Source organism: Acartia tonsa, chromosome 11 (genome assembly GCF_053477335.1).
Source record: "Acartia tonsa isolate MP-2025a chromosome 11, ASM5347733v1, whole genome shotgun sequence".
In the NCBI taxonomy this organism is placed as follows: Eukaryota; Metazoa; Arthropoda; class Copepoda; order Calanoida; family Acartiidae; genus Acartia; species Acartia tonsa.
In genome coordinates, this window is record NC_137270.1 from 21197751 (window position 1) to 21208718 (window position 10968).

Genomic DNA, 10968 nt, shown 5'->3' on the forward strand with positions numbered 1-10968 from the left:
TAAAGTCCCCAACGTTGCTAAGCCAACGAATAAGAAAACATTATCATAAAACTTTAAGGACTAGTGTAACAAACAGCCAAATGTCTCCCTCCCTGAATTACTCAGCTAACATTACTGTTCTATAGTTTGCCTGCCTACAGAAACTGAAAATTGGATCAATAGCAGGTTGAATATTTCTTGCTCTTGGTTTGATAAGTCATTCTGAAGGAAAAAATAAGTTGTATATATTTTTAAAAATACTGAATACTAGTCTTAAATCTGGTATTGGTAAACGGAAAAAGAAATTACTTTGATGAAAAGGCTAATAATTCATTAAATTTAAAATTTACAAAATTTTTAACATATTTTATGAGTGAACATGGGGTTAGACTGGTTTTTGGATATAACAAAAGAGAGGTTTAAAGGATGTTGGTTATAATTTTGGTTATTGGTTATCCGGGTTATTGCTTCCTTGTCCCTATGTATAAATAAGCTAAGGACAAGGTCGCAAAGTAGAATCAGATTTTCTTAAAACAGAAATGACAAAAACTAAAACATTATATAACCAGTTGGAAGCTTACTTAAAAATGATAATTAATTGTAGCGGGTGCTTAAATATTGTAATGAAAAATATTGACAACTTTTATCCCTGACAAAGTGAAGTTGTATTTAGCTGCACAGTATCTTCCTAAAACTTTCTAAAATTATAAAAATTTTAAGACCTATATATTGAACATATGACTTATGTGAATTCTTAATAATTTTGTAGAATAGACAAAAGGGGTACTAAATTTTCATTGGTAGGGAAAAACAGAAAAATAGCCTAAACCATAATTCTTAAATTTAAGAATATTACACCTATAAACCATCCAATAACCTATAATAAGCTTACCTAAGAAGGAAAATTTAATCAAATCTTATTAATTAATAAAATATTAATCTAAAAAAAATCTTACTACTTATAGAAGGGAATACTACAATTAAAACCAGACTATTTAGGGGCTTCTCAAAGCAAAAGCAAAGATACTTTACAAGGGCAAGTATAAAGCTATAATTTAATAAAAGTTCCTCGCATTGTGTTAATTCTTTATTAGAAACAACTCCAGATCCCAACAGAAAGGATACTCCAACACCTTTTATACAGGTGATAAGTTATTTCAATTTGACAATTCTAGGCCATTAATTTAAAGTTAGAATGTTTTAACCTATTCTTAATTAAAATACACTATTCTAAGACATGTAGATATATTTCGCTTTCATCTATCATTTTCAATTCATTTTGTCTCTTGTTGAAGTGAGACAAGCAATATTGGCTTGGTCGTTCTAGGCAAACCAAAAATTGAAAAATTGAAATGACTTTCCAAGAGCATTAAACATCTGACCAATACTAGTAGCTAGAGATCTTTCCATGGGGGGAAACCAAACTGAGGATATCTGAAACAAAGATTATGATTATGAATCTTCATGCAGTTTTAGTTCAATAAAAAATCAGAAATTAAGATAAATTAATCTATTTTATCTTCTTGATTTTGTTTAAGATTGATTAGAAATACAAATCAGCTATTGCTTAAGTCGCAAAGTTTTCATCTAATTCCAGGCAATGATTTTTATTTCTATAAAGATTTACTGAGCAATTATTTTTAAAATTTTGCTACTAAATTGCTTCAATTACCTGGATAGGTGCAGACATAGCAATAGGTCCAGGGATTGTGTTGAGGATAGCTCCAATATGACACAACCACAGAAACACCTAGGTATTCAAATTTATTTTGATGCCTAGTCCCTTTAAACCTGAATTAGAGTTTCAGGTGTCCAGTGTAAGTTTAAATATAACAACCATGAAACAACAATGAATTTAATGTTGATTCCCTTTAAACCTAAATAGGAGCAGATTTGTCAATAGGTTTGAGGGTAGATTTTTAAAATTTATGTGTCTAATCCCTTTAAACCTTTAAGTTATAGAGAATCATGTATGTTTTCTTGTATGTGTTCGAGGTTTTTATTGGCGCTATCACACAAAGTATCTTAACCCCCCCCCCCCCCATTTTAGGTTATCTTGGGCACTGGTTAGCCCAAAAGGGTTAGGGCACTGCACGTATAGGCTCAGCATGGTAAGGGATAGAAAGATAAACAATTCCCCCCTCCACCATATTCTCAATTTATTGAAACTTTTTTGAAAATATACATTCATTTATTTCTTTAAAATTTCTTATTGAACAGTTACATAAAAGTTTTGCACTTTAAAAATAGAATAAAAAAAGACGAAGAAAGTCCCTCAAAAAAAATTCTAACGTCATAAAAATGAGGGATGAGGAGAGGAGGAGTGGGAAAGAAAACCCCTAAAAAGAGATGGATAATCCCTCGTTTTTATGACGTAACATGCTGATTTTTTGAGGGACTTTCTTCGTCTCCTAGAATCAACAATTTTTAGGAATTTTGTCTTTGACATTTAATTGAAAGTTTGTGAAACATTATTACAGTTACAATTGAAACATTCTTCTTTATATGAAAACAAGTATAATTTTGTGTAATACAAGGACGCTTTCTAAAAAGGGATTTAGAGCAAGCATATTTATTTATTTCCTAACAGAGCGCAACCATGCTAACATTTATTTGTTCAACGTTCTAAGTTAAACAGTTTGTTGTAAAATTGCTTAAATACTGGATACTGTTTAAGGACATGCTAACAGTTTTAGGACTTGATTTTCGAGAAGCTTCGCTTATAACAATGTACTTTGTTGTCCTAGGAATCAGTATTCCAAAAAAACAGAATAATCAGATTATTAACGTGTCTAAATAAATAAAAAAAGCTATCCGTTCAACACGGAAGAACGTACGTACCGATCCTAATTATAAAGAAGCTTCGCTTTTAAAAAATTTACCTCTTGATTAGGATTCTCAAAAAATAGGGGGATGATTCTTATACCAGACCCTATCACCATGAGTAACCCACCTAGGAATGATATAAAAGTATTTTCGGGAACAGTCCCTTTCGTGGCAACGCCCCTTAAGGGGCGATTCGTCGTATTTTTAAAATGGCTTTTAATAGGTTAGGCTAGGTTATTTTAGGTTAGGGTTAGGCAATTGGCCCCACAGGGTTAGAGTTCCCCGCAGCAGGGGCTAGGAATAGGAGAAAAGCTACTCTGAAAATACGAAGAATGCCACGTAAGTGACTATACCCGTATTTTCAGAGCGAAGATTTTCTTTCTACATGTAGAATATGTGTGTCTTTATGATTGTCAGTGTGTAAACGTTATCTCTTAACTTCAATTGAGACATATTAGACATGTTCTTTTGATCTTAAACTCTGCATTTTTATCATTGATTGAAATAATATAAAATTTCTTAGGCCAGTTTTTGACTAGGGTTTGCTAAGCAAGTCGTACAGTCATTCAACTTTTGTAAAGCTAGTTCAGACAATAGGATTTGACTAATTATTAAAAGTTCGTTTGCTTAATGGATGTAGAATGATGTAGTATGACGGGGGAAAGTACATGGAACTCATTTATTGGCCAGTTGGTTCGTCCAGTGGGAAGTGAGGGGATAGGTTTAGGGGGAGGATGAGGGTAATATTTATTTTAGATTGCTGCATGTTTAACTTTATTAAAGAACATGCAAATCTGGTGTAACATTAAGTTATAATATATCTACTTATTGATTTCAAGGTACACTAAATACATCTATAGCCACTACTTAAAAATAAAACTAAGTTAAGTATTTGAAAATTCAAGTAAAGTAAAATTACATTGGTCAGGCAGTAAGGATTCTTTTCATAGAACTACATGTATGATTGGGAAGTATAGCCATTTCTTGGAGGTATAATATTTACAAAAATACCATTAATTCTGTTTTTATCAGAAGTTAAAAAAATTGAACAATTCTAAAACAATGGTTGGCTGTCTAGATATTGAGTACACTAAGACTACGGCTCTGTTCTATTGAAATAACGTTGCAAAAAGAGGGGTTCTGAAAGTAATCTACCTAATTTTTTTAAAAGAACCAACAAGTACTGTCAGTATCTTTTTTCTTGTAATCTAGCAGACAATCAAATCATAACACAATTTTCATGATAAAATATTCAGGTTTCTACTTCACATTTTAAAAAATATACTGATCAATAAAATGTTCAAAATTTTACTTTGTACTAATTGAAAAAATATGTTGTAATTCTTATTTTAAAGTTACATTTTTATCCCTGACAAAATCATAGACGACTTTTAAAGGCATCTTATCTAAACTTTTTGAAGAAAAACTTAAAAACGTTAATTAAGTATGAAAACTATTTTCTTCGATTTTTCTGAAGTTATTATCGCATTCTATGGGTTTTTTATTATCATTTACTTATATCGAAAGTGCCAAACATTGTACCCTAACTTATTCATTTAATAAAAAACCAACCGTGTACAATCAACATACAAACACAGCAAACTTGTACAAAATTTTGCATTAAAAACAAATATGTACCTATAATAATGGACCATTTCAGGCTTTTTCCAAGTAGCCATGCAGAGGGTAGGAAAAATACAGGAAAGTTTAAGCAGCCCCACAGGGTAAATAGAGTGATAGTCCCATCTGTCCAACCATATAACTGAAATAATATAAATACTTGGGCGGTCATAGTCTGCTTAACCAAACTGTCATTGTTTCAAATTTCTTGGTCATACTAATTAATAAACACAATTTTATTATAGGGTTTCCTCAAGGACATCCAAGCTTTTTTTTTTGGGGGGGGGGGTGATGGTAAAATAAGGGTTTTCAAAGATTGAAGGTTAATCTTCTTTATTTACAAACATTGGAAATTTGAAAGTGATCTATTATAAAATTTTCATTTTTTATAAATTAGAAAAATCTCTTTTGTAGAACCTTTTTGTTTAATTTGAAAAACAAAATATCATCTTAAATGAATCATAAAACTAGACTTCTAATCTTTTACAGACAATGCAATAATAAACATTTATGATAAACATACACAAAACAAAATTTCACAATCACTTTAAATGCCAATTGTCGTGAATTTAGGCAGAATGAAGATTGAAATTAAAAAATGTTATGCCTGTTTTGCTGTCACCGCAACTGGTCCCCACGTATTCCAGACAGCGCATTGAAACATTGTCATCAAGGAAAACAAGGATAAAATATACCATCGACGTTTAAACACTCCCTAAAGTACAAAAAATATTTATTTTGTACATAACTGCAGTACCTGTTTTGCTGTGGCAGCTACGGGTCCCCAGGTATTCCATATGGCACAATTCCACATTGTGTAAATTGAAAACAAAACAAGAATATACCATCGACGTTTGAACACGGCCTTATAATTAAATAAATATGTAGTTTTAGAATTCTCCTACTTGTGAGATTCATATAAAAGTACAAGTGTTCCAAGTAAACTTTCAAGAAAATTGTATAATTACATGATTCTTTAGGACATACACATTTTTAAGACTCGATTGTTTCGCTTAAAATGTTGTACCTTATTGTGCAAGGAATCAAAATTGCAAACATCAAATGATATCATAAAAAAGTTAATTACAAAAAAGTTTGGTCTAGATATACTTTTTAAAAGCGAAGCTTTTCTATAATTACGCCCGTACATCCCTCCGTACATACATAACAGTTAATAGACAGGGTAAATCTAACATATATAATTAACGAAAAGAACTAGCTGTAATGTATGTACAGACGGATGTACGGTCGAGTCTTAATCACAGAAAAGCTTCGTTTTTAATATTATATATATATATAATACTTTTTGAGTTTTTTAATCAATTAAAATCTTACCGTCTTTTCTATTTCAAGATCAATACATTTGTTTTCTTTTTCCATTGTATCTAAAATGTACAAGTTCTTTGCTTAAGGAAACATTGCAAAGTTAACAGTTAGTTAGTTAGTGTCCGTCAAACGAGAAGCATCTAATGTAGAATCAGCTTCCCTTTTTTCTACCCACTTCTTGAGTTCACCACCCCCCCCTCCTCCCCCCACTCCATCTACACTAGTGGAAGAGGGCCTACGTGACACACACACACACACATACACACACACTTATAGTGTTGGAAGCCTGATTGGTTGGAAGCCTGTGATTGGTTGAGAGTTCCCGGTGGAGACTGGTGATTGGATGTGCTAGCTGTCTGGCGTCTTCTCATTGGTCAACTACATTGGTAACCCGTACGTCATTGGTCGGGTATTTTCCCCGCTTACGTATATTCTCTCTCTATTCTCTTAGTCTGTCTTTATCCTTGGAGCGAGCATGAGCAAGAAACCAACTAAAGCCACGAAGGCTACATTAGCCGATTGTGAAGTTGATTCTGAACCGGCGGATAGTGCCGGCGGTGTGAATCTGAAGCCTGAGGCTTGGCTTAGGATGAGAGCCTTGATTGATGAGAGTGTTTCTCTGAAAATTAAGGAACACACAGACCACGCGGCAGAGAGTTTCAAGAACGTGAATCTACAATTGGAATCTATAGGTAAGAGAATTGAGAATATACAGGGAAAATATCAGACAGAGCTTGACGAAATTAGGGCCCAATTGACCAATCCCTCCCTCACTACAGACGAAACTACAGACCTTAGAATTAAATCATGCGAAAAACAAATTGATTTATATCTTAAACTGAGAAATGAAGACAGAGAGTGCGATAAATACCTAACTTACCATCATCTTATTTCAGCTGTGAGACGCGAGCAGCGTCAGCGCTCGTGGGCGCTGAGAATCTATGGGTATCAGGCCCCCTGGCGCCAGAAGACTCCGGATGTTGTGGAGGTGTTCTGTGATGTAGTACAACCCGTACTTCAGTCGATGATAGAATCAGGTCAAGCGGCGCCGTTCGATACAAGTTTTTTTGCTTGTGTCGAATATGCCCACCCCTTGGGGCAGGGCAAGAAGGGATCTGTTCCCCCTATGATTTTTCGTTTTTTTAGCCGCAGAAGCCTCTATCTGTTTATGCTGAACAAACGCAGCCACTTGGCAGCACTTGAGAAAAGAGCCGCCGATCGCTCACAATGGTCCAACCATGCAGCTGCCTGTAAGTATGACAGCAAAATTCACTTGAGAGTGTCGCACGATCTCGCCGACGTCAACAGACAGACGATGTCGTTCTTACACACGGCGGGAATCGCCCACAAGTGTAAGACGACATCGGCTGGAGTTTCCTTCATGCCCAAGGGCCATAGGGGAAAATGGGTAAAAGTTTCTAACCCATTTTCTCCTACGCTCAACGGCTTGGTTGAACCGCTACCCGACATCAATTCCCTGCTTGCCGCGAAATCCCTGGTATTGAGTGCATTTGAATCTAATGTCCCCAACCACAGCTTATTCAATGATCTCAAAATTAATATAACGGAATTAATTCAGATTGCTGACCGTGCAGCCAAGCTGCAACCTGCAGAGGATGGTGGTGCTGACCCTGGACTGGCTACACGTGCTGAGGATGCAGAAGCAGCTGGAGTAGGAGATTTCCCGCCACTCGGCGGTGCGGCAGCTGGTGCCAACGCAGGACCAGCCCCTACACTTCCAGCCTCCACCCCCTCAGCGAGTACCAGAGCCACGACCGCGGCCGCAGCAGCGGCGACAGTAGCAGCAGTAGCAGCAACAGCAGCCGTCACTTCAGCACATTCAGCACCTACCAAATGAAGGACAGTATAGTTTTGTCTTGTCTTAATTATTAAATCACTATATTGTGATTATGATAGTCCTAATCAGAAATTCTTCTTTTTTTCACCTTATGTTTTGAGAACATTTATGCACTAAGTTAGTTAGCAGACGTTATTTCCATCATTTCCAACTTTTTGATAACCATTACTAACACCTTCTACTAACCCTCAATGTGAAAATTAAGATTAAGATTACTGATTCTTTATGTTGTGTAAAATGTGTATAATGTATTATACAACTACACATGGCTAATAAGTTTCCTTAATATTTGATATAAAATATTACAAATAAGTATAGCCCTAACAGATTAATTTATTTATATGTTATAATACCTTATTACGTAGGTAAATTACTCAGGTCCTTTTGGGTAAGATACTAACGTTATTTATATGTACATGTATTCATACAGTTGTGTTTTAGTGGAATTCTGGCACACGGGACGCTCGGAAAGTCAATGTTGGAGGGAGAACCCTATCGGTTGTGGAACGTTTGTTGGATGTATGACCTCTAAAAATGGGTTGTCAGGTAGATAGTTCTATTACCGGGTTGAATGAAAATCCTAATTATGATATTACGTCTCATATCTACGGCGATCTTTTTTCGGAATTTGCAGAAGAACTTAACATTCAATCGTTTTATGCTAATGAAGGACAAGTTATAAATAAGATTAATGAACTTAATAGACCCACCTTCACTATTTTTAATCTAAATTGTAGATCCTTGAACTCCTGTTTTGTCGAATTAAGTACATCAATAAGCAATTATAAAAATAATGGCATTGAACCTGCTGTACTAAGTATCCAGGAGAGCTGGTTACAGCCCAATAGCAATTTAAATCTAGTACAATTACAGGGTTACGAGCTGTACTCTAAGCCTAGGCCGATAGGCAAAGGGGGGGGTGTTGCTTGTTATATTCAATCTAAATTTAAAGTTGAAGAATTGTTTCAGGATTTTTTTGTGCAATCCATTTTTGAGAGTCTTATTTTAAAAATTAGCTACAAAAATTTTAAAGGGGTTGTCGTTAGTCTTTACAGAACCCCTGGTGAAGATTCAATTCAATTATTCTTCGATAAATTACTAGATTTATTTGATAAACTTGATGGTCTTACTTGCCCCGTCTTCTTATTAGGCGATCTAAATATCAACCTTTATCAGTCAGTAGTGTCGGGTAGTTCAGCTTCACAGTTTATGGATAATCTGATTATTTATGGATACGTGAATGTAATTCTACGTTCAACTCGCATTCATAATTTTAGTCATAGTTTGTTAGATCTTATCTGTTGCAAGAATTTTATACAAAATTTGGCATTGTCTATGGTGGTGCCTACTGACTACTCAGATCATTTCCTTAATGTAGCAGTCTTCTTTGAAGATAATTTTAAGAAACCAAAAAAAGAGCAAAATTTTACCAAACGTTTACTTTCTGATGAAAATTATGAAAGTCTTTGCAATGCCTTAAATGACACTGATTGGTCGGTAGTCACCAACTTAGACAATGTTGATTTAGCCTTTGAAACCTTTTTAAGTAAGTTTATTTCATTGTATGATATGCATTGTCCTAAAGTTGTTGTTAGAAACAATAAAAACAAGGTTCCACAAGAACCCTTTATTAATTCACATCATTTAAGATGTAAGTCTTTCAAAAACACTTTATACAGGATTAAAGTAAACGATCCTTCTGATTTTAACAAGAACAGGTACAATGCATATCGCAATGAATATTTTAGAATGATAAGGCGTGCAAAGAAAATTTATTACCAGAATCAAATTAAGGCTGCTGGGAAGGATGGGCGCAAACTTTGGGGAATTTTTAGAGAGGTTCTAGGGGTTAAAAAACACACTAAGGAAATGGAATACCTTGAAATCAATGACACTCGTATTACTGACAAACAAGAAATTGCTAATCAGTTTAATACTTTTTTTGGGAACCTTGGTGTTAATTTGACCCCTAGTATACCTACAACTAACAAAAATTTTCGTGAATTCCTCCCCCCCCGCATAGAAGATAACATTTTTATCGGTCCACTATCACTGCAAAAAACTTTTGAATTGATCACCAGTATTAAGCCTAAGGGGAGCCAAGATTACTATGACATTAGCATGAAATTACTCTGCAGAACGGCGGGGCCAATTACGGCCCCGCTGCGGCACATCTACAACTTAAGCATCAGCAGCGGCGTCTTTCCTGATCTCATGAAGATCAGCAAGGTCGTCCTTGTTTACAAGAGTGGACCTATCTCATTGGTTGAAGCCTACCGTGGCGTCTCCATGATAGCGTCGTTTTCTAAACCGTTGGAACGGTATATTTACAGTTCCATCTATGATTTTCTTGATGGAAAAAACTTTTTTAGTAGTCGTCAGTTTGGCTTCCGCAGAGGGTTTAATACTGGTCACAATATTTTAAACTTAATGAATCTTGTAGCGAGGGCCTTCATTGATAATCAAGTATGCAGCATTGTATTACTTGATATCAAGAAGGCCTTCGACTTAGTGGATTGTGATATTTTATTGGCTAAGCTTGAACATTATGGAATCAGAGGCAATATTTTGAACTGGTTCCGTAGTTATTTTAGTGGTCGTAAGCAGAAAGTATACTTTGGAGGGGTGTACTCCTCCAGCTTGGTTGAGATTCTCATTGGCATCTTGCAGGGCAGCTGCCTCGGGGTGTTGATGTTCCTAGTGTTCATCAACGACCTCGAGTGCAGCTGCCGCGAGGCCATATATAATCTCTTCTGTGACGACACGTTACTTTTTTTGCAAAGCAATACTTTCACAAATTTAATCAATAAAATAAATGAAGTTCTTCCCCAAGCTAATGACTGGTATGCAGCTAACAGGTTGATAATAAACTCCCTAAAAACAAAAATTATTTTATTTAAAACCCCAAGGCAAAATATTTCAGACAATGAATTGAACTTGATTAGTGAATTTCCTGTGTTTATAAACACAAACAATCATAATGAGGATGTGGCAGATAAAATCATAAAGTTAGATAGGGTTGACGAAGATAGTGAGAATGACAATGATAGGTGGGCAAAGCACTTAGGTGTTAGATTAGATCCAAAATTGAAATTTAATCATCATTGGGGGGAGCTGCATAAGAGACTGCAGCGCGCAATTTTCTCCTTGCGTGTCATGAAACATATTTTGGATATGCAACATCTTAAGATGTTGTATTTTAGTTACATACATAGTATAATAGAGTATAGCATCATTGTTTTTACCGGTGTAACTGATAGCCAATGTAACATCATAAAAAGACTCCAAAAAAAGTGTGTAAGGATAATCACCAACAGCTCCAGTACTGCTAATAGCAGTCCACTTTTTAAACAACTTAG

General features: G+C 35.1%; 2 protein-coding genes across 2 annotated transcripts; one reads left to right on the forward strand and one right to left on the reverse strand.

Moving 5' to 3' along the window:
* Positions 1 to 111: 111 nt before the first annotated feature.
* On the reverse strand, positions 112 to 5845 carry LOC145331179 (solute carrier family 49 member 4-like). Its single transcript, XM_080175801.1, has 8 exons — positions 5761 to 5845; positions 5183 to 5290; positions 4444 to 4567; positions 2862 to 2932; positions 1652 to 1729; positions 1340 to 1413; positions 1012 to 1111; positions 112 to 201 (listed from the first exon to the last, which is right to left on the reverse strand). Exons 1-8 carry the CDS (start codon positions 5803 to 5805, stop codon positions 112 to 114), a joined length of 690 nt encoding a protein of 229 aa, XP_080031927.1. The 5' UTR covers positions 5806 to 5845.
* A 344-nt stretch (positions 5846 to 6189) lies between these two features.
* Positions 6190 to 7609, forward strand: LOC145331180 (uncharacterized). The gene is made up of 2 exons (XM_080175803.1): positions 6190 to 6443; positions 6648 to 7609. The coding sequence occupies exons 1-2, from the start codon at positions 6227 to 6229 to the stop codon at positions 7607 to 7609; spliced, it is 1179 nt and encodes a 392-aa protein (XP_080031929.1). The 5' UTR covers positions 6190 to 6226.
* The last annotated feature ends 3359 nt before the right edge of the window (positions 7610 to 10968 follow it).

What these genes read in the sequence shown, in the direction of transcription:
- LOC145331179 (XM_080175801.1), bottom strand. Translation starts at nt 5,805, where the DNA reads ATGGAAAAAGAAAACAAATGTATTGATCTTGAAATAGAAAAGACG. An exon ending in TTGAGAATCCTAATCAAGAG is followed by an intron (nt 1,730 to 2,861) that starts GTAAATTTTTTA and finishes TTGAATACCTAG; the next exon opens with GTGTTTCTGTGGTTGTGTCA. An exon ending in CTATGTCTGCACCTATCCAG is followed by an intron (nt 1,414 to 1,651) that starts GTAATTGAAGCA and finishes TCTTTGTTTCAG; the next exon opens with ATATCCTCAGTTTGGTTTCC.
- LOC145331180 (XM_080175803.1), top strand. Translation starts at nt 6,227, where the DNA reads ATGAGCAAGAAACCAACTAAAGCCACGAAGGCTACATTAGCCGATTGT. An exon ending in TCTACAATTGGAATCTATAG is followed by an intron (nt 6,444 to 6,647) that starts GTAAGAGAATTG and finishes ATCTTATTTCAG; the next exon opens with CTGTGAGACGCGAGCAGCGT.